This window comes from Oryx dammah, unplaced genomic scaffold (assembly GCF_014754425.2).
Source record: "Oryx dammah isolate SB20612 unplaced genomic scaffold, SCBI_Odam_1.1 HiC_scaffold_2, whole genome shotgun sequence".
NCBI classification, from domain to species: domain Eukaryota; kingdom Metazoa; phylum Chordata; class Mammalia; order Artiodactyla; family Bovidae; genus Oryx; species Oryx dammah.
The window spans coordinates 197,409,456-197,429,852 of NW_024070186.1; the positions used below are offsets into that span (position 1 = coordinate 197,409,456).

At 57.2% G+C, this 20,397-nt stretch overlaps 2 protein-coding genes and 2 long non-coding RNA genes across 4 annotated transcripts in view; all 4 read left to right on the plus strand.

Annotated features, from left to right (window-relative positions):
* The window catches only part of IQCE (IQ motif containing E), a 38,714-nt gene extending 33,670 nt beyond the window's left edge, over positions 1-5,044 (plus strand). Inside the window, exon 23 of the mRNA XM_040267268.1 lies at positions 2,203-5,044. Coding sequence (XP_040123202.1) covers positions 2,203-2,375 — 173 coding nt within the window. The 3' untranslated portion in view covers positions 2,376-5,044. The remainder of the gene's footprint in view (positions 1-2,202) is intronic.
* Positions 5,045-11,643: 6,599 nt separating this feature from the next.
* Positions 11,644-16,435, plus strand: LOC120883247. The gene is made up of 3 exons (XR_005725717.1): positions 11,644-12,328; positions 12,571-14,735; positions 15,083-16,435. It is a non-coding gene; the product is annotated as an uncharacterized LOC120883247 (long non-coding RNA).
* A 2-nt stretch (positions 16,436-16,437) lies between these two features.
* On the plus strand, positions 16,438-17,426 carry LOC120883254. Its single transcript, XR_005725718.1, has 2 exons — positions 16,438-16,855; positions 17,032-17,426. It is a non-coding gene; the product is annotated as an uncharacterized LOC120883254 (long non-coding RNA).
* A 2,913-nt stretch (positions 17,427-20,339) lies between these two features.
* TTYH3 (tweety family member 3) overlaps positions 20,340-20,397 on the plus strand; it is a 29,467-nt gene continuing 29,409 nt past the window's right edge. Inside the window, exon 1 of the mRNA XM_040266790.1 lies at positions 20,340-20,386. Coding sequence (XP_040122724.1) covers positions 20,340-20,386 — 47 coding nt within the window. The remainder of the gene's footprint in view (positions 20,387-20,397) is intronic.

Here is a 20,397-nt window from a genome sequence, read left to right on the forward strand (position 1 = left end):
TCTTTAGTTCTTCTTCGCTTTCTGCTATTAGGGTGGTGTCATCTGCATATCTGAGGTGATTGATGTTTCTCTTGGCAATCTTGATTCCAGCTTGTGCTTCATCCAGCCTGGCATTTTGCATGATGTCCTCTGCATAGAAGTTAAATAAGCAGGGTGACGATACAGCCTTGACCCACTCCTTTCCCGATTTAGAACCAGTCTTGTTGTTCCATGTCCAGTTCTAACTGTTGCTTCTTGACCTGCATACAGATTCCTCAGGAGGCAGGTCAGGTGGTCTGGTATTCCCATCTCTTGAAAAATTTTCCACAGTTTGTTGTGATCCACACAGTCAAAGGCTTTGGTGTAGTCAATGAAGCAGAAGTAGATGTTTCCTGGAACTCTTGCTTTTTTGATGATCCAACGGATGTTGGCAATTTGATCTCTGGTTCCTCTGCGTTTTCTAAATCCAGCTTGAACATCTGGAAGTTCACCTTTCATGTACTGTTGAAGCCTGGCTTGGAGAATCTACAGCCTTCTAGAGCTAACACCCAAAAAAGATGTCCTTTTCATTATAGGGGACTGGAATGCAAAAGTAGGAAGTCAAGAGATACCTGGAGTAACAGGCAAATTTGGCCTTGGAATACAGAATGAAGCAGGGTAAAGGCTAATAGAGTTTTGCCTGGTCGTAGCAAATACCCTCTTCCAAGAACACAAGAGAAGATTCTATACGTGGACATCACCAGATAGTCAACACCAAAATCAGATTGATTATATTCTTTGCAGCCAAAGATGGAGAAGCTCTATACAGTCAGCAAAAACAAGACAGGGAGCTGACTGTGACTCAGATATGAATTCCTTACTGCCAAATTCAGACTTAAATTGAAGAGAGTAGGGAAAACCACTAGACCATTCAGGTATGACCTAAATCAAATCCCTAAGTGACAAATAGATTCAAGGGACTAGATCTGATAGACAGAGTGCCTGAAGAACTATGGACAGAGGTGGGAAGTTCGTGGCATTGTACAGGAGGCAGTGATCAAGACCATCCCCATGAAAAAGAAATGCAAAAAGGCAAAATGGTTGTCTGAGGAGGCCTTACAAATAGCTGAGAAAAGAACAGAAGCTAAAGGTAAAGGAGAAAAGGAATGATACACCCATTTGAAGGCAGAGTTCCAAAGGATAGCAAGGAGAGATAAGAAAGCCGTCCTCACTGACCTGGGAGCCCCCACGTTTGAAATCGCCCTGTGTCCAGCTCAGTCACCCCCTAGCTCTGTCAGAGCCGGCACCCTGCCAGCTTGGACATTCCCTGCCAGACCTCCACTCCTCAAGCTCCCAACGCCGGCACGTTTTCCTCCAAAAACCACTTTCACTCTGATGTCAGCAGACCCCACGCTGCGTGGCCTTTAGAGTCTTCGATCGGGGCTGAAGCATCTTCGTGCCGCTGTTTTCTCCTCTCGTGAAACCTGTGTCATTTTGCAGCGGCTGCTCCCTCCTGCCTGGAGGGCGCCTTCAGAGGTCTCTGTCAGGCCTCCTGTTCACATGAGGGAGCAGTCTCCATGAAAACTGGACAGTGAGTCCTTCTCTGATCTATTTGTAAAGGAAAATAACTGAAGATAACCTTGAAAACTGATGTTTTTAATTTCAGAAGCTTCCACTTTAATCATTTTCTTGAAAGTTACGGAGAAAAAGCTGGCCTGGTCACAGCATGTGCAGAGCGGCTGGGTCGTAATTTCCTCCTGTCTTTTATCTCAGATCGGGGATGGGCGCCTCTTTTATTCCACTCTGCGGAGCAGTGAGAGCAAGGCGCCTGGCCCCCCCTCGCTCCCTGTCCAGGGCCACGGAGGCTGGAGGCAGTCTGCAGGGCAGCCCACAGGCAGTGCCCCAGCCTCGCCTCAGCTGGGGGATGGAGAGCGTAGATGTATGTGGGCAAAGGAGTGGACGCTCACAGTGGTCCCCAGGTCTCCCGTCCAGTCCCGCCTCCTCCGCCTCGGGGCGCGTGTCCTCCCGCGAATGCTGGGGCCGCCGGCCGCCAGACCCCAGGACTGTGCCAGCAGGGCGACCCGCGGAGAATTCCCGCCACAGCCCCAGGTCCCCTCCCTTTCGCGGGTGCCTTGCCAACCTGCTGGTGCTGAGCGTGGAGGCGGGGCTGTGCAGCGCGGAGCGGGCCGGTCATCTGCCCGCGGGCCCCGAGCGTGGCCGTGACGCCCCCCGTCTCTGTTTCAGCGGAGTCCCCGATCTTGGGGCTTCAGCCCACGGTGCCCACACCCGCGGAGGACATGAACTCCGACGACTCCGACGAGATCGTCCTAGCGCCGTCTCTGCCCATGAGGAAGAGCGCCTCCCCTCCCCAGGCCCCGGGCTTGCCTGCACGCCGTGACGCCTGTCAGGGACCCTAGGCTCAGAGGACAGGCACTGAGATTGGAGAGTAATGTATCCTGTTAGGAAAAGAACGCTACCTGCTGGACACCTCGGCCTCCCCTGCCTCTTCTCTCTGTTTGCCCCTTTGCTTGTTTGTTGAAGGAACCCAAGGCTTTTCCTTTACCTTTGGGAAGGGGTCGCCCCATTCCAACCCCTGGCTGCCCCTCCTGCGGTGGTCTTCAGAGCCCACAGACTTACTCCCCGGACTGGAGAGCTGTGGGGAGCCCACAGAGACGGTCCGCACGGCCCCTTCCGGCCCCTGTGGCCGAGACCCGGACGGCACCAGCGACGGCACTCCGCCACCCTCCGGACGGCTCTGCCAGCGGGTCATGCTGGACGCGCCTGCTGTGCCTTTGGAAGAGCGAGGGAGCGGGAGACAGGCCTCCGGTCGGGGAAGTCTCTCCATTCCTGAGACAGAACGCAATTCCGGAGACGCCAGCAACGTCAGGGCCCCCAGACGGCTCGTGTGCCTCGCCACCCCCCCCACACACAGGCCTTTCTTCTGCCACCTTCCCCCTTGGGGCACTGACCCCAGTCGGGTTGGGGGGTAGATTGGTCACTGGGTGGATTAAGCCTTAAAAAAAAGTCCAAATTACAGTCACAGAAGCAGCGCCGAGGCCGCTTCTGCAGCACACAGCTGGTGCAGGGGGGCTGCTGTCCACGCACACAGCTGGTGCAGGGGGGCTGCTGTCCACGCACAGCGGCAGGTGCTGCAGACGCCACGGGCCCGCCCCGCGCCCCCACCACATGCAGACCCCGGCTCCGAGGGGCCACAGCCCTGGCCGGGAGCACACATAAGGGCCTTTCAGGAGCTCTGGTCTGCTTCCTGTCTGGGAGATCAGCCCTGACTGACGGGGGAAGCCTGAGGGCATCCGGGCCCCCCACCCAGGGCTGCTGCCCAGCCAACCCCGCACGTCCGTGCCACCTCTCCCAGGGCGGGCCGCGCAGCTCAGGGAGGGCTGACGGCAAAAAGCTGGCGCTCAGCTGAGCCGAGGGGCCTGCCCACGCCCTGGGGGTCTTGTCCCCGCCAACCCCCAGCCTGACCCCCAGCCCCCCCACCAATAGCTCCTGGTGTTGAACCTCAGGGGCTCCAGCTCAGATGTGTCCTCCTCTCAGGAATCTCCTGGGCCCTCCTCACAGTGGTCAGAAGCTTCTGGCTCCAGCACTGACGAGGTGTGTGGCCCAAGGAACTCTGTGTGGTTCTGGCTCATGTGTGGGGCTACCTCCCAACCCAGCCCCTTCCACCCCAAGTCACTTGGGGGACCCCCAGCCCCCTTTACCACTTAGGTGCAATAGCTTGAAAAAATGCCAGCTGGGGACCAGGCTTGAGTTATTTTTTCCTTTGTTTGGCCTGGAGCTGCCAAATCCACTCTTTTCTGTCTGTTTCCCCCACTGGACTGACGGCTCACGCGGCTGGATTCCGGCTGACCTCTGCCCGGTTTCGTCCACTGGATCTGTTCCTCCTCTGGGTGCCGGCTCAGCTGAGGCCCATAGGAGGCACCCAGAGCTGGTGGGGGCAGTGCCCGTGGGCCTGCACGTCCCCAGGGGTCCCGCTCCCCAGTGCCCACTCAAAACCAGGCGTTTCAGCTTCAGTCCTTACTCTCAGGAGCCCAAGGCTCTGGCCCCTGCAGCAAAGGGACCACCTTCAGGACACCCCCCCCACCGCCAGCGCCTGGAGACCAGGCCGTGTGCAGTGGGCTAGCCATCAGCAGAGCTGGGCGAAATCAGCCCCCGAACATGAGTTTTCCGAGAAAATGCCCCTGAGGACTGTAAACGTAGACCTGTCTGCCTGTGCTCCTTGAGTCCAGCAACGTCGTAGGAAAAGTAGTCTTGCAGCCTCCTCGGTAAATGGCTGACCACAAGGCTGTGACCCTCTGACACCGCACAGCCCCGTCCCCTGGGGAACGCCAGGTGCCTGGCGGGCTTGCAGGGCCCCAGGCTCGGGCTGGGGTCCTAGGGCCTGAGGAGCAGCACCGGAGCAGGGCCTGGGCTAGAGGGTCGCCTCCTGCAGTGCCTACCTGCCTGGCGCTGCCCCACCAAGGCGCCCCGCAGACAGACCAGAGCGCTGGTCCCAGCAGAAAGACCAAGTGCATTAGGAAAGGGACAGCCAGCAGCCAGGCAGACCAAGGGCAGCACTGCAGAGCTCTGCTTCATTCTGGAGAAGTAGATGCCCTCTGGGAAAGCCACATTCACCTCAAGGCCTGAGTGTTTAAATTGCGCGAGAACCCACCTAAGCCAGTTCAATCCCTGCTCTGGTTTGGGAAGCAGTGTTCGCTCTCAGAAGTTCTGAGGACCGGAGGGTGGCCGTACACACCCACCTGGGTCAGCTGGCTGCTGCCCCAGGACTCGGGGGGCGGGGGTGGGCCTCCCCGAGCTCCCTGGGGTCTGTCAGCAGCTAATAGAGCCAGGCAAGCCTCCTTCAGGGCCAGAGGTCTCACTCGTCAGGGAGTCGCAGGGTGACGCCAGCAGGCAGCGTCCGTGGGAGGGGTGCCTCACTTGTCCCTGATGACGGCCGTGTGTAAGAGTTTCCCGACCTTACGCGTAACTTATCTGTGAACCCTTTGGAAGGGATCAGGTTTCCCTCTGCGCTGTATCGAGTTTTGTAAATAAATGTTGCTTGGCAGGTCTCTGTCTGGACTGCCCCGCAGACCTGTGGCTTTTCATGCACGACCCTCGGGGGTGCAGTCGCCGACGCTCCTGGGCTTCTGGGCACAGCACAGGCTTGGGGGTGGGGGCCCCGCAGTCAGCTTCCTGCCGTGCAGGCTCTGCTCTCGGGCACCCGTCCTTGGATTTCTCATCCTCGTTCGTGAGCAAGGGCATGAGCATGACAAGGTGAAAATGAGGGGGTTTTCTCCCCCTCAGTCTATTTAATTTTTGTTTCAGGAGCAGAGGAGGAATAACTTAGGAATCAAACAGATGCCAAGGACCCCTCAAAAAGTTGACTTCTAGAAAAATAACTGGTTTCCAACATTTTGTGGGGAAATCGCAGCACGACGTGCACCTATGTGTCTCGGCTTGCTCGCGGGGGCTGGCCGGGCCCTTGGACTTGTCTGAAGCCCTTCCAGGGCTGGCTGCTTGGCTCCAGCGCCAGCCCAAGCCAGTCACCCTGTGCCCTGTGCCCTGTGGGCAAGCGGTTCATTTGGGAGACTTGGCGCCGTCAGAGGAGCGGGCTGGGCCTCAGGAGGCTCCAGCAGAGGAGAGCAGGGCTCGCCAGACCTCAGCCAGCCACGAGCCTGCTGCTCCCACTCTTGTGTGAGGCTAGGGTCCAGCAGCAGAGAGGCAGCCTCGAGGGGAGCTGGTGGGAGGAGAATGGAGTATGCTACCCCCAACAGGAAGAAAGGTGGCATGCGGGCATGAACCCGTGGACACGCACGTGTGCACACACACGGGACCCTCTCCTGAAGCCTGCCAGCTCTTCCCTTTCGAGGTGGTCCCAGCCTGGTCTGCCAAGGTGCACCTGAGCCTCGCTAGAGGCTGTGGGCTGACTGTAACCTGCCGGCCCTGCCAGGATGATTTTAAATACGAGATTCCTCAGAGTTGCAGAGGAACAGAGAGAGGAAATGTCGGAACGCAAACCCCTGGTTTCCTTCAGCTGCCGCTGGGTCCAGAATGTGAACACTGGGGTGAGGAACAGGCCCTTGTTCTCTGCTCAGTCGCCAGCTCATGGCCTCTGGCCAGTGCCACCCGTCCTGCCGGGAGCCGCATTAGACAGTCCTGCCTGGGGCCCTGGGGGACGTTTCCATGGTGCCGTGTCCTACCTGAATAGGGAGACGGGGTGCCCCTGAGCTATTCGTTAATGAAGCCCAGAACAGCCCGGATTCAAAGCAGCGGGTCCAGTGTGTGCCAGGGCTCCCGGCTGCCATGCAGGCCGCCTCCCAGCCCCTCCCTTCCGGCCGGGCTTGCAGGGGTGAAAGCTGGCACCCTAGGGGTAGGGGGGCCGTGGGCGCAGCGCATGGAAATGGCAGGAGGCTGCTGTCACTGCTCACAGCAGCCTCGTCTGCTGTCGTCCACTGCCCAGCATGGGGACGGCCCCTCTCTCTGCAGCTGGGGACCCAGGGGCCCCTCCCCGGGCACCCTGGCCTGTACCGACCCTTCCTCCGCTTGTTGGTCAGACATGGGTGTCCCTGGGACTCTAACCCCAACACCCAGAACCCACAGTGTGGACATGCACGATTGCACACAAGCCTCTCCAGGGCCTCACATTTGGCTTAGCCCAGCGCTGACTTACCTTTGCCCCTAACCTGCCCATCCCCGCCGTGTCCCCCGGCCTCCTCACCCTCCGCAGTCACCAGACCCCCGCGGCAGCTCCTCTGAGGCCCCAGCAGCTGCTCTGCGGCCTGCTGAGCCCCCAGCTGCCCCTCGGACGCCAGGGCACCGCCCAGCTCCTGATGATGCCATGCCCCCACACACCGCCGCAACCACACAGGCAGTGTGAACACACACACACACTCTAAACCGAAGCCTCTGGGAGCAATAAGTGTGAAGCGCCGCCATTTCTCCTGAGGCACCCACAAAAAAACAGCCCGAAAGTTGGGATACTTTCTATGGAGGTGAATTACGCTGGAGAAAGCCAGCCTGCTCATGATCCGTTAATCTGGCAACACATATTTGAAATCATATAAAACAACACAAACTCTGGTTTCGTGAACGCAGGGTGACATCACCCCCAGCTTCGGTTATTCCTTCCATGCAGACGGCCACGGGTGTCTCCCTCGGCCGAGCCTTCCTCACCCAGGCCTCGCTTTCCAGCCGCCTCCTTACCGTCTCTCTTCAGATGTCTGGACATCTTCAAAACGACACTGAGAGGCCTCACACCCATCAGCAAATCAAAAATGAAACTCACAGGTGTCGGCGAGGAGACGGGGAAATGGGGATCCTGTGCCCTGACGGTGAGACTGTAAGATGCCAGCAACTGTTGAGGACAGTCGTATGGTGATTCCTCGAAAAATCTAATACAGTCTCCGTGCCTGCACGCTCAGTGGCTTCAGTCGTGTCCGAGTCTTTGTGACCCCAGGGACTGTAGCCTGCGAGGCTCCTCTGTCCATGGGATTCTCCAGGCAGGGATACTTGAGCGGGCTGCCACGCCCTCCTCCAGGGGATGTACCTGACCCAGGGACTGCCCTGCACTGGCTGAGTTTCCTGCATTGGCAGGCAGATTCTTCACAGGGAAAGTCCATCGGTTCGGTTCAGTCGCTCAGTCGTGTCCGACTCTTTGCAACCCCATGAATCGCAGCACGCCAAGCCTCCCTGTCCATCAGCATCTCCTGGAGTTCATTCAGACTCACGTCCATCGAGTCCGTGATGCCATCCAGCCATCTCATCCTCGGTCGTCCCCTTCTCCTCCTGCCCCCAATCCCTCCCAGCATCAGAGTCTTTTCCAATGAGTCAACTCTTCGCGGGAGGTGGCCAGAGTACAGGAGCTTCAGCTTTAGCATCATTCCTTCCAAAGAAATCCCAGGGTTGATCTCCTTCAGAATGGACTGGTTGGATCTCCTTGCAGTCCAAGGGACTCTCAAGAGTCTTTTCCAACACCACAGTTCAAAAGCATCAATTCTTCAGCGCTCAGCCTTCTTCACAGTCCAACTCTCACATCCATACATGACCACTGGAAAAACCATAGCCTTGACTAGACGGACCTTAGTCGGCAAAGTAATGTCTCTGCTTTTCAATATGCTATCTAGGTTGGTCATAACTTTTCTTCCAAGGAGTAAGCGTCTTTTAATCGTATGGCTGCAGTCACCATCTGCAGTGATTTTGGAGCCCCCCAAAATAAAGTCTGACACTTTCTACTGTTTCCCCATCTATTTCCCATGAAGTGATGGGACCGGATGCCATTATCTTGGTTTTCTGAATGTTGAGCTTTAAGCCAACTTTTTCACTCTCCTCTTTCACTTTCATCAAGAGGCTTTTTAGTTCCTCTTCACTTTCTGCCATAAGGGTGGTGTCATCTGCATATCTGAGGTTATTGGTATTTCTCCCGGCAATCTTGATTCCAGCTTGTGTTTCTTCCAGTCCAGCGTTTCTCATGATGTACTCTGCATATAAGTTAAATAAGCAGGGTGACAATATACAGCCTTGACGTACACCTTTTCCTATTTGGAACCAGTCCGTTGTTCCATGTCCAGTTCTAATTGTTGCTTCCTGACCTGCATACAGATTTCTCAAGAGGCAGGTTAGGTGGTCTGGTATTCCCATCTCTTTCAGAATTTTCCACAGTTCATTATGATCCACACAGTCAAAGGCTTTGGCATAGTCAATAAAGCAGAAATAGATGTTTTTCTGGAACTCTCTTGCTTTTTCCATGATCCAGTGGATATTGGCAATTTGATCTCTGGTTCCTCTGCCTTTTCTAAAACCAGCTTGAACATCAGGGAGTTCACAGTTCACGTATTGCTGAAGCCTGGCTTGGAGAATTTTGAGCATTACTTTACTAGCATGGGAGATGAGTGCAATTGTACAGTAGTTTGAGCATTCTTTGGCATTGCCTTTCTTTGGGATTGGAATGAAAACTGACCTTTTCCAGTCCTGTGGCCACTGCTGAGTTTTCCAAACTTGCTGGCATATTGAGTGCAGCACTTTCACAGCATCATCCCTCAGGACTTGAAACAGCTCCACTGGAATTCCATCACCTCCACTAGCTTTGTTTGTAGTGATGCTTTCTAAGGCCCACTTGACTTCACATTCCAAGATGTCTGGCTCTAGATGAGTGATCACACCATCATGATTATCTGGGTCGTGAAGATCTTTTTTGTACAGTTCTTCCGTGTATTCTTGCCACCTCTTCTTAATATCTTCTGCTTCTGTTAGGTCCATACCATTTCTGTCCTTTATCGAGCCCATCTTTGCATGAACTGTTCCCTTGGTATCTCTAATTTTCTTGAAGAGATCTCTAGTCTTTCCCATTCTGTTGTTTTCCTTTATTTCTTTGCATTGATCGCTGAAGAAGTCTTTCTTATCTCTTCTTGCTATTCTTTGGAACTCTTCATTCAGATGCTTATATCTTTCCTTTTCTCCTTTGCTTTTCGCCTCTCTTCTTTTCACAGCTATTTGTAAGGCCTCCCCAGACAGCCATTTTGCTTTTTTGCATTTTTTTTCCATGGGGATGGTCTTGATCCCTGTCTCCTGTACAATGTCACGAACCTCATTCCATAGTTCATCAGGCACTCTATCTATCAGATCTAGTCCCTTAAATCTATTTCTCACTTCCACTGTATAATCATAAGGGATTTGATTTAGGTCATACCTGAATGGTCTAGCGGTTTTCCCTACTTTCTTCAATTTAAGTCTGAATTTGGCAATAAGGAGTTCATGATCTGAGCCATAGTCAGCTCCCGGTCTTGTTTTTGTTGACTGTATAGAGCTTCTCCATCTTTGGCTGCAAAGAATATAATCAAGCTGATTTTGGTGTTGACCATCTGGTGATGTCCATGTGTAGAGTCTTCTCTTGTGTTGTTGGAAGAGGGTGTTTGCTATGACCAGTGCATTTTCTTGGCAAAACTCTATTAGTCTTTGCCCTGCTTCATTCCGCATTCCAAGGCCAAATTTGTCTGTTACTCCAAGTGTTTCTTGCCTTCCTACTTTTGCATTCCAGTCCCCTATAATGAAAAGGACATCTTTTTTGGGTGTTAGTTCTAAAAGATCTTGTAGGTCTTCATAAAACCGTTCAACTTCAGCTTCTTCAGCGTTACTGGTTGGGGCATAGACTTGGATAACTGTGATACTGAATGGTTTGCCTTGGAGATGAACAGAGATCATTCTGTTCTTTTTGAGATTGCATCCAAGTACTGCATTTCGGACTCTTTTGTTGACCATGATGGCTACTCCATTTCTTCTGAGGGATTCCTGCCCGCAGTAGTAGATATAATGGTCATCTGAGTTAAATTCACCCAAAGTCCATAGACTCACCATAAAGCTAAAAGTTAGTTTCTCTGTTGTGTCTGACCCTTTGCAACCCCACGGACTGTAGCCCGCCAGGCTCCTCCGTCCATAGGATTCTCCAGGCGGGAATATTGGAGTGGGCTGCCATGCTTTCCTCCAGGGGATCTTCCCGGCCCAGGAACAGAACCTGATTCCTGTCTTCTGCACTGGCGGGCGGGTTCTCACGGGGGAATTCCGTAGGCTCACCATGTGGTCCAGCAATCCCACTTCTCCACCTACACCCCAAAGAGTTGACAGCATGGACTCAAACAGATATTCACACACCCGTGTTTACAACATTATTCACAAAAGCCCAAAGGTGGAAGCAAGCCAGGTCTGTCGATGAGTGAACAGACAATCTTAACAGGGTTCATCCATTCAGCGGAATATGTTTCCGCCTTTAAATGAAGGAAGGGGCTTCCCTGGTGGTCCAGTGGCTAAGACTCCATGCTCCCCATGCAGGGGGCCCAGGTTCGATCCCTGTCAGGGAACTAGATCCCATGTGCCTCAACTGAGGGGTCACAGGCCGAAATGAAGACCCAGCACAGCCAAATAAAGAAATAAATATAAATCGGTTATACCCCAAAACAAAAAGCTTAAAGTTTGGGGAAAAAATAAAGTAAAAATGCTTTGCCAAAATCCTCTGAGGAGCTGGAGGCTTCCCAGACAATGAGCTACCTTGTCTGCCAGCGTGGCCTTGCAATAAACCTTTCTGCAATAAAGAGATATTTTAATTTTTTCAGCATTTGTTTATTTGACTGCACCATGTCTTACGTTTGGCACATGGGATCTTTAGTTGAGGCATGAAAACTCTTAATTGTAGCAAGCGGGATCTACTTCCCTGTCCAGGGATCAAGCCCAGGCTCCCTGCATTGAGAGCGCAGTCTCAGCCACTGGACCACCAGGCAAGTCCCTAAATAAGGATTTTTTAAAAAAGGAAAGAAATCCTGATACTTGGTACAATATTGGATGGACCTGAAGAACACGATGCTCAGCGAAATAAGCCGGACAGAAAAGGACAAATACTGTGTGATTCCACTTCTCTTACTTCTGAATACAAAGCTTCACGGCCCACAGTGGCTGCTTGAGCTCCAGCCGCAACAGATGCATCTCAGCCAGCAGGAAGGTAAAAGGGGGCATCCTCTCGCTTGAGCACACTTCCACTTACATCCCGTTGGTCAGAACAGTTGCCCATCCAGCTACAAGGGAGCCTGGAAATACTGTCCTTGGTTCTAGGTGGCAATACACTCAACACAAACGAGACTGTTACTAAGGAGGAAGAGAAGGCTGGACGCAGCAGGGTGGCCAGCCCTCCCCTCCCTGTTCCTCCAGCACAAGGCCCTTTGGTCCTCCCCACACTGCCTCTGATGGTTCTCGGTGTAAAACCCAGTGTAAACACACGCCTTCTCCCCCACCTCAACAGACTCAAGTTGCATGTTCCACGTGGCGCCCCGGATCCCCTCCACGCCCCAGCTCAGCCCACCACTCCCCGCCCTTTCCAGAAACATGAGGCCCGTCCCCGCCTCCAGCCGGCCCCTCACGTGGGCTGTTTCCCAGCCAGGAATGTCCTCTCCACCAAGCCAGCCCGCACTGCTGAGAAGCTCTCAGGGATCAGCCCCTCCCTCCTTTGTGCTCTCACAAAACGAGTTCATTCCCCCGTGTGTTAAGATTTCCTGCACGTTTGCGGCGTGTCGGGCGCTGGGGGAGGAAGGTACTTTGTGCTCGGCATCAAGGTGGATTTCATCTGCGGGCGAATCTGCCTCTCACCCGGGCTGAGCTCTGGGGGGGCTCGGATACCCCCCTTCCCTGCCCAATGCCCACCTGCCCAGGTGCCAGGCTCCAGGTCGGCAGGACTCTGGCTGAGCACTACTCAGCAGGGTGGCGGGGGCCCTGGCAGGAGAGCCCTGGGGGCACAGCGTGGAGGGGGCAGTGGCCAGGGGGTCAGTAACATGCTGTGCCCCCCCCAACACACAACACACACCGGAAGAGGAAGCAAGGGGCTGAGGCTGAGCAGGTGGGGAGGGCGTCTTCCTGCTGAGGGAACCATCAGCCCGCGCCCACCCCCCCAGCCCGGAGACAGCACTGGCAAGGGGCAGCCGGAGCAGCGGGGGGCCACGCAGAAGCCGAGATGGCAGGGTGGAGGGGGGCGGCTGGCACATTTGCTGAAGAGTTCAGCCTTCTCCCTGGGAGCTGGGAGCCGTGGGAACGGGGAAGGGCTGTTGGCAGAAGAACCACGGGGCTGGATTTGCATTTCAGAAGGTGGAAGGAAGGCTGGCTGCTGGGAGGGCACACGATGGCCCCAGGGCTGGTGAGGAACCTGTGAATGCTGCCCGTCCCCAGCTGTGGCCACCACGTCCAGCGAAGCTGCCCCTCAGCTGCCCCCGCAGGGAGGAGTGTGCTCAGGGCACCCCAGGGCCCCGGGGCAGGGGGCGGCCTCGGATGGGGCCCCTGGGGAGCACGAGGGTGGGGGCGTCTGCGAGTGGAGTGAGCCCAGAGGGCAGGGGAGGCCCTGGGCAGCAGGCAGCCGGCCTGCTGGGACCCCCGGCTCTGCCCCGTCCCCCACCCACACCGCAGAACCAGCTGGGGTATCTGGGGAGGAAGGGGCCACTGAGCCCACAGGCAGAAGGCCCCCAGCCGAGGGTCCTGGCCGTCCTGCCCAGTGACCTAGGGGGCCAGCTACCCCATCTGTAAGAAGGGGTTCTCCTGGGGTTCTCAAGGCAAGAATACGGAATGGTTTGCCATTCCCTGCTCCAGTGGACCACATTTTGTTAGGCCCGACTAGCAAGGACGTGTCCTCCGGCCGCTCCACGTGGCATGCCTGGCGCCCTGGGTATCCCGGTGCTGGTCCTCATTGAGTCAGGAAAACTTAACCAGCCGCCCCAGAGGTCGGGGCACAGGCGCTGCTGAAGTCGCCGTGTCTCTGGGTGGCCGTCAGCCTGGCCTGCACGGGCCTGTGCCGGCCAGGGTTGCTCTCTGAGGCCGTGATGGTGTAGATTCTGGACGCACGCACGGAGCACCTGTCCCGGACACGTCGCCATCCCACTGTGTGTGGCTATCCTGTGATAGGGCGTCATCGTGGAAGCTGTGGCCTTGCTCCTTGCCTGACGCCGCCCACCAGGCCCTCCAGGAGCGATGGGGCAGGCGGGGCAGGAGGGGCAGGTGTGGGTGACTGGTTCTGAGGCTCCAGGAGCCAGGGAGGGCCTATGAGAGACCGGCACGGCCCCACCCTCCGCAGGGAGCCGGCAGTGGGGACGCTCCCGGCACGTGGATGAGCGCCCCTCCTGTCCGAGCTCTTGGTGCCTGGAAAGGTGGGGGGGGGCCCTCCTCCCCTGAGCCCAGGCTGGAGTTACATGTCCCTGGGGAGCGGGCGGCCTCCAGGGCTCCCCAGGAGAGGCACTCGTCCTGGGGCCGTGGGAGGAGACTGGCTCACTGTGAGTCCCCAGGCCCCACCCTGGCAGAGAAACAGGCCTCCCCATGTGTGAGGGAAAAAGCTCTGTCTGGCCCAGCTTTGAATCTGGGGAACCAGGTCCTCCCCCCTCTCCCCCCACCCCCACAACATGGAAGCCAGTGGCCTCCGTCTACCAGGCAAGGAAGAGACCTCCTGGCCGTGGGGCAGCCCTCCCCACACCAGTGACTTGAGCTGGTCTCTGGAGGCGTGTGGAGGGGGACCCAGGTTACAGGGAGGGGAGGAGACTGGGCCAAGCTCTGAACAGCCCCTTCCAGCAGGCCCCTGGGACCCCCGGAGACCGACAGCCTTCTGCAGCCGAGGAGGAGGCCTAGGCTTGGAGAGCTGCTGGGCGGGCGGTGGAAGGGTCTCTGCTCTTGGACGGGGGAGAGCGTCACCAGGCTGGGAGCAGCTGGCCGGGTCCAGACGGGGAAGTGCGGTCAGCCCGCCCACAGCCCCAGGCAGGGGTGGGGCCCTGGGGTGGGGGCGGTGAACTCCGGTTCTGCCCGCCCGCCCTGCTGGGCTACTTCCAAAGTCCAGGGCCTCGTGAGGCAGGCGCAGTCCGTTTCCCTGCTGCATCCCAGCCCGTGAGGTGGGGGTGGGGTGGCAGAGAGCCCCCCTGCTCCTGGAGAGGGAGGGAAGTGTGGGAGGCTGCCAGGAGCAGCCCGCGTGCACCTCAGCCTCCCAGCTGCTCCCTGAGGCCCCCAGGGGGGAGCGGAACATACCAGCTGACCGAGGACCATCCCGCTGAGCAGCGGGACTTGGCGAAGTCCTTCCCCATTTTGGAAAGTCCGCCGAATCCAGACCGTCCTAGCCGTGGCCCTGCACCCACACCCCGATCTGTCCTGCTCATCCTGTCCTGCCCAGCCCTCGGCACTGGGACTGGCTTTGGCCAACGGAGCATCATGAAGGCGGACACAAGCAGACCAGGCCTCGGGCCTCTGGCTTGCACCCTCTGGCCTCCCTGAGACTCCAGGTGAGGGTACCGCTGAGTCAGCACCACCTCCCGCCGGAAGGAGGCCGGCTGAGCACGCAGCCCAGGAGCACCTGGGGCTCTGGGGGACACAGCCTCCCAGCCGAGCCCAAGCTGCCGCCACGCACTGAGAACAAATACAGTGCTGGTTGTCTGAGTGGCAGGTAACCCATGTGTGCGCACACTCAGCTGCTCAGGCGTGTCTGACTCTGTGACCCCGTGGACTGCAGCCCGCCAGGCTCCTCTGTCCATGGGATTCTCCAGGCAAGGGTACTGGAGTGGGCTGCCGTTTCCTCCTCCAGGGGAGCTTCCTGACCCAGGGATCGAACCCACGTCTCTTGCATTGGCAGGCAGATGCTTTACCACTGAGCCACCTGGGAAGCTGCCCTAAGGTAACCAGTACCTCTGCCTTTTAGAGACACATCTTTCAGTGGGTTGCACTGGAGAGAATTAAACCAGAAATAAAAGAGGACGGAGGGTTCCATCTTGTCTGCACCACGTCTCTATTTCCCTCTCTTTAAACAGAGAGGGTGGCCATCTGCCTCCTGCAAGAATTCAGTGAGACTCTGGGCATGAAGGTGTTTGTACAAATGTGTGTGCGCGCGCACAGTCAGCCTCTCCTTCGAGTAAGGAGGCCTCCTGAATACAGCTCCTGCATTCTTCCTGGGTCAAGGCTGTGGCTTGGAGCCGGAGCCTCGCAGCGGCAAGATGGCGAAGCTGGGCTTGCTGAGCTCTGAGCCCCTGAAGGCGACCGGGCTTCCCCAAGGCCTCAGAGTGGGCGGGCAGAGCCTGGAACGAGCCCAGACCCGTGACTCTGCGGGGCGGGAGGGTGGGGATGAGAGGCCCACCCTGGGGAGGGGGCTCTGCAAGTCCTTTTCACCCAGCGCCAGTCTCTTCATGTCGCTCCGGGGCTACCTCCCCGCCAGGAGCTGCTTCCGGTCTGCCTTGGGCTTGGGCCACAGAGACCAGCCTTGTGAGTACTGTGTGTGAAGTAAGAGTAAATAGGCGTTGAGCAAGAGACCATGGTGGGGCCGTGCCGGGCCTTGCACAGCATCCCTGGCCCCTCTGAGGCCACCCCTGCTGATTTCCTGGCTCCCAGAGGCCCTCTGGATAAGCAGGGCGGCTGGCTGGGGGGTGCTGGGCAAATCCGAGGTGTGCACCTGTCGTTCTGGCCGGGTCTGGCTGGCGGGCTGGCTCTGTGGCAGCTCTCCCAGCCTCCAGAGCCACAGGGCATCTCTGCCGCAGCCAGCTTGACAGCAGCACTCCCGTGGCTCTGCTGTGGCCAGCGGACTGTGGGGACCAGGCGCTGGGCTGGCCGAGCGTCCGGGCGGGGGCTGGGGAAACCCGGCCTCGCACTCTCACCTCTCCCCGCTGCTCTCATGGAAAATAGGAACTGTGCTGGCTCCACACGCAGGGCATTCCATTGTTCTGGCTTCCGCCCTGGCGTCTGGGGACCCAGCCCCTGCCTGGCCTGTCTCCCGGCGCCTCCAGGTCTTGGGACAAACCGTTCAAGAGCCTCAACCCTGCCACCTTCCTGGCCTGGGATACAGACCCTGGGGAGCTTCTGGCAGGGCCGGCCTCCTCCTCAGCTCCGGATGCTCCTTCCGAGCAGCTCAGCCCTCAGGGTGCTCTCTCTCTGCAGATTTTCTCACCACCGGCTTCCCTCACAAGCTCTACTTCCCAGGGAGGGGGAGAGGAAGGAGGGGAGGGGGAGGGGTGGGGAGGGGGCCGAGGGAAGGAGAGACGTGGTCAGGGGCCCCTGAGCGAGGCCCCTTCCCATGTAGCTGTCTGTACTGTGGCAGAGCACACAGCCATTTCAACCACATTTTAGTGTCAATCCAGTATCAGAGTTTGTGCCATGTTATGGAACCATCAATGTATTTCCAAAACTTTTTGTCGCCCCGAAAAGAAACCCCTGGCCCCCCCCCCTCCCCCCCCCCCCCCCCCCCCGCAGCCCCTGGCAACAGCTCCTCCTCCTCCCGTCTCTATGACCTGCCTATCCTGATCTCTCGATTGAGTGGAATCCTGCAGCTCCAGGATTCCAAAGTTTGGGTCTGGTTTCTTTCACTGACCATGCTGTTTGCGATGTTGTACCAGCTACCAGTGCTTCAAGCCTGCCTCTGGTGAGTCACATTCCACCCCGTGGCGGTGCTTTCTGCTGATCCCTTCACCAGCTGACAGGCATCTGGGTTGCTCTCATCTTTCAGCTGTGGCGAATAGGGCTGGGCTGTGGTGTCACGTTAATACTTTATATATGCCTCACGTCGCCGTGAGCTAAGCAGGACTCTACCCACTTTAGCCATGAAAAGGCTGGGGCTCAGAGGACCTCGGGTCTTCCCTAGTAGCTCAGTTGGTGAAGAATCTGCCTGCAACGCAGGAGACCCTGGATCCAGAAGACCCACTGGAGAAGGGAACAGCTACCCACTCCAGTATTCAGACTGAGTGGCTGTCACTTTCAGAGGACCTGTGACTTAGAATAGGAGGTAGTTAATTTTAAAAGAAAAGAAAGGAGATGACTTGGACTTTGGAGCTGAGAAGACCTGACTGAGAGCAAGAAAAGAACAGCATCCGAAGATGGAGCCTCCTGGGAGCTGGGCGCACACAGCCTGGACTGCACGGCCTCCCCAGGAAGCAGGACTACTTTAGTCTTATTCCAAATAAAGAAAACTGAGGCCCATCTGTCTGCCACTTGAATGTGTCCACTGGGGGCAAGTGTCTTCATTTCTGAGCCTTGAAAACCCCCTCACCACCCGCTCCGTGATGTGAGAACCTGGCTGGGGGCCAGAGGAGGTCTTGGGTGCAGGCGCTCAGCGTGGCTCAGCTGGTCCTTCCTGCTGGAGCAGGCCTGGCCCTGCTGGGTTCTTCCGGGCTCCCCCGCTCCGGGTTCCCATGGTGGAGCGGCTTGGAGGCCGTGGCTGGCTCCTTATTGCGGCCTGGACTGCTTCCGTAGCCAGGGAAAGACCAGTGGTTTCCCCATCAGTGCCTTCTCCTGAGACACTGCAAGGTCATTGAAGGCGTGTCCCTTGGCGCCCTGGCCAGCGGCCAGGACTGCACACCAGGTCCTCTCTGACTTCTCAGGCCACTGGAGCCCTATTTCAGGTCATCTAGTCTGTGGCGGACAGCCTGAGGCTGAACCCTGGTTCCTTGACTGGGTGGTGATTCTTGTACTCTTTCCTGAGCAACGGTGGGGCCTGGGTCTTAGTTGCCCCATCTGTAGAGTGGGGTTAAAGTCAGTCTCCAGTTGCAGGGGTCCCAGGACAGGCAGAAAAACCACAGCAGCTCCAGCCAGTGAGCACCAGGCCAAGGGAGGGTGGGGCGTCTCCCCTGTGGCCTCCCCCTGCCCCCTGGCATTCTCTAGCCCTCGCCCTGCTGGCTGCCTGTTTTGCAGATCAAGGATGGGAGTAAAGATGCTGGGATCCCATAGCTGCAAGCGCCAGACCCCAGAGCCCCTGGAGCCTACTTAGCCCCCAGGAAAGCACAGTTTCAGTTCCACGGGGACTTTCTCAGCAGCACCGGACCTCCTGTCTTGAGGAGGTCTGAACCTGAGTCCCAGGTTCAGGCTCCACTAGGAGAGGCCTTGGCAGTGCTTTCCCAGAACTGCGTACTGTGGGTCCCTCCTTCTCTCTGCCCTGGACCTCCTTTATCATTCCTCCTCCATGGATCCCCTTGGGGAAAGGGTTCACGCACCAAGTCCACTGCCAGTATTAATCAGTGACAAGCCCCTCTGCCATTCTGTGCAACCAGAGACCTGGAGTGCCCGCCCACCTGAAGCTCCGAACAGCCTGGTGTATGCGTTTGCTGTGGCTGCTGTAACAGGACCCCACGCTGGGCAGCTTAATCCACAGAAAGGTCTTGTCTCTCAGTTCTGGAGGCTGAAGTCTGAGCTCACAGTGTCACAGTTCCTTGTGACACTGAAGGCTCGGTTCCTTCTGAGGCTGTGAGAGCGATCTGCCCCACCCTCTCTCCCAGCTTCCAGTGGCAGCAGCAGTCCTGGGGTCCCTTGGCTTGTGGACACATCAGCCCGTCTCTGCCTCCATCTTTACATGGTGCTCTCTCCGCATCTCTCTGTCTCTGAAGTGTGTTCAGTTTCCCTCTAATAAGGACACTGTCATTGGAGGAGGGCCCTCCATAATCTCATCCAACTTCATCTTACCTCGATCACATCTGCTATGACCCCACTTCCAGCTAAGATCACAGTCACAGACACCAAGAGTTGGGACCTTAGAGGTATCTTTTGTTGGGACGGAATTCAACCCCACACACCCAAGTTATCATTGATAGAATGTTTGGGTCTGGTTTTCTGACACTACCAGAGAAAAATGCATAATTTTGTGATGTTTCTTAGAAGGCAGAAAAGAACTGTGTGTGTGTGAGGGGGTACTTCCTCATGGTCCAATGGCTAAGACTCCATGCTCCCAATGAAGGGGCCTGGGTTCCACTCCTGGTCAGAGAACTAGATCCCACGCATGCAACTAAAACCCGGTGCAACCAAATAAATGAATATATATTTTTAAAAAGAAAGGAACTCAGGGACCCATGCCCTCACATGGGGACCCTGGTAGGCCTGCTAGGCTGGTCTGGGGGCTTGGGAATCACAGTGGAGTCAGGGTTCTGTGACCATGTGACCCGCTGCTAATAACAGGAACTAGAATCAGACCCTTTAAGGATGGAGAATGTGACCTTCTTTCTGACCAGCTGTTATTCCCCAATTGGGTGGCGTCTGTGAATTACCGGGGAGCAGGAGGTGCTCCCCAGACTTATCACTGGAAAGCGGGCAGTCAGGTGAGCAGACAGACGGTCCCCTTGGGAAGCCACCGCCACCTCCCAGAACTGTCCTTGCCTGCAACAACCCAGCCCAGCTGCAGAGTCGGCTGAGCCCAAGCATGGCAGACAGCAGAGTCCTGGGTGCGGAAACCTGTTTCTCAGAACGCAGCAGGTCCAGAAGTGGTGCCCCAAGGTGGTGACAAGCCGGAGCCAAGAGGAAGCACCTGTTGCCCCCGGGGTACCCAGAGAGGGGTGTGCAGGGCCCGGGACGGCCGCGCTTCCAGCCCCCGTTTGTTAGCAGGTCCCTGTCTCAGTAACAGGCATGACGACGTCCTCCGGGAATTGTGGCCGTGTGTGTGGCTTCAAAGTCCATGCTCAGCCCTCCCTGGCAGCTGCCTGAATATCCAGGCTCAAGGATACCAGGATAGGGCGCCGTCTTCTAGGTCTTGACAAAAGACCCAACCGTCCCCAAAGGCAGGCCCAGTAGGGACTGAATTTACCCGCTCCCCTCACGCGGCCACTTACTCTGACTGGATCACACTCTGATGCTCTGAGCCTTTTACAGTTATCGTATTCCCTATTTACAGACACTGTTGGACAAAGAGGTTAAGTGACTTGCCCAAGATCACACGGCTGCAGGTCACCAAACCACGCAGACAGGCCCCTGGGCCCCCTGCCCGGCGTCGCAGCCGGCGTATGAACGTGCATTGGCCCCACCAACGGGCGCGCGCACGTACGAGGTGCCGCGGCCGGGATTGCTTGTCCAGACCACCTTCCCCGTCCGGGGCCCCGCGGCGGGTGGGGAGGGAGTACCGAGTGGGCGGGGTATCGCCCAAACGGCCAATGGCAGCCCGGGGGCGGGGCGCGCAGCAGGGCGAGCGGGAGGCGTGGCCGGCGGGCG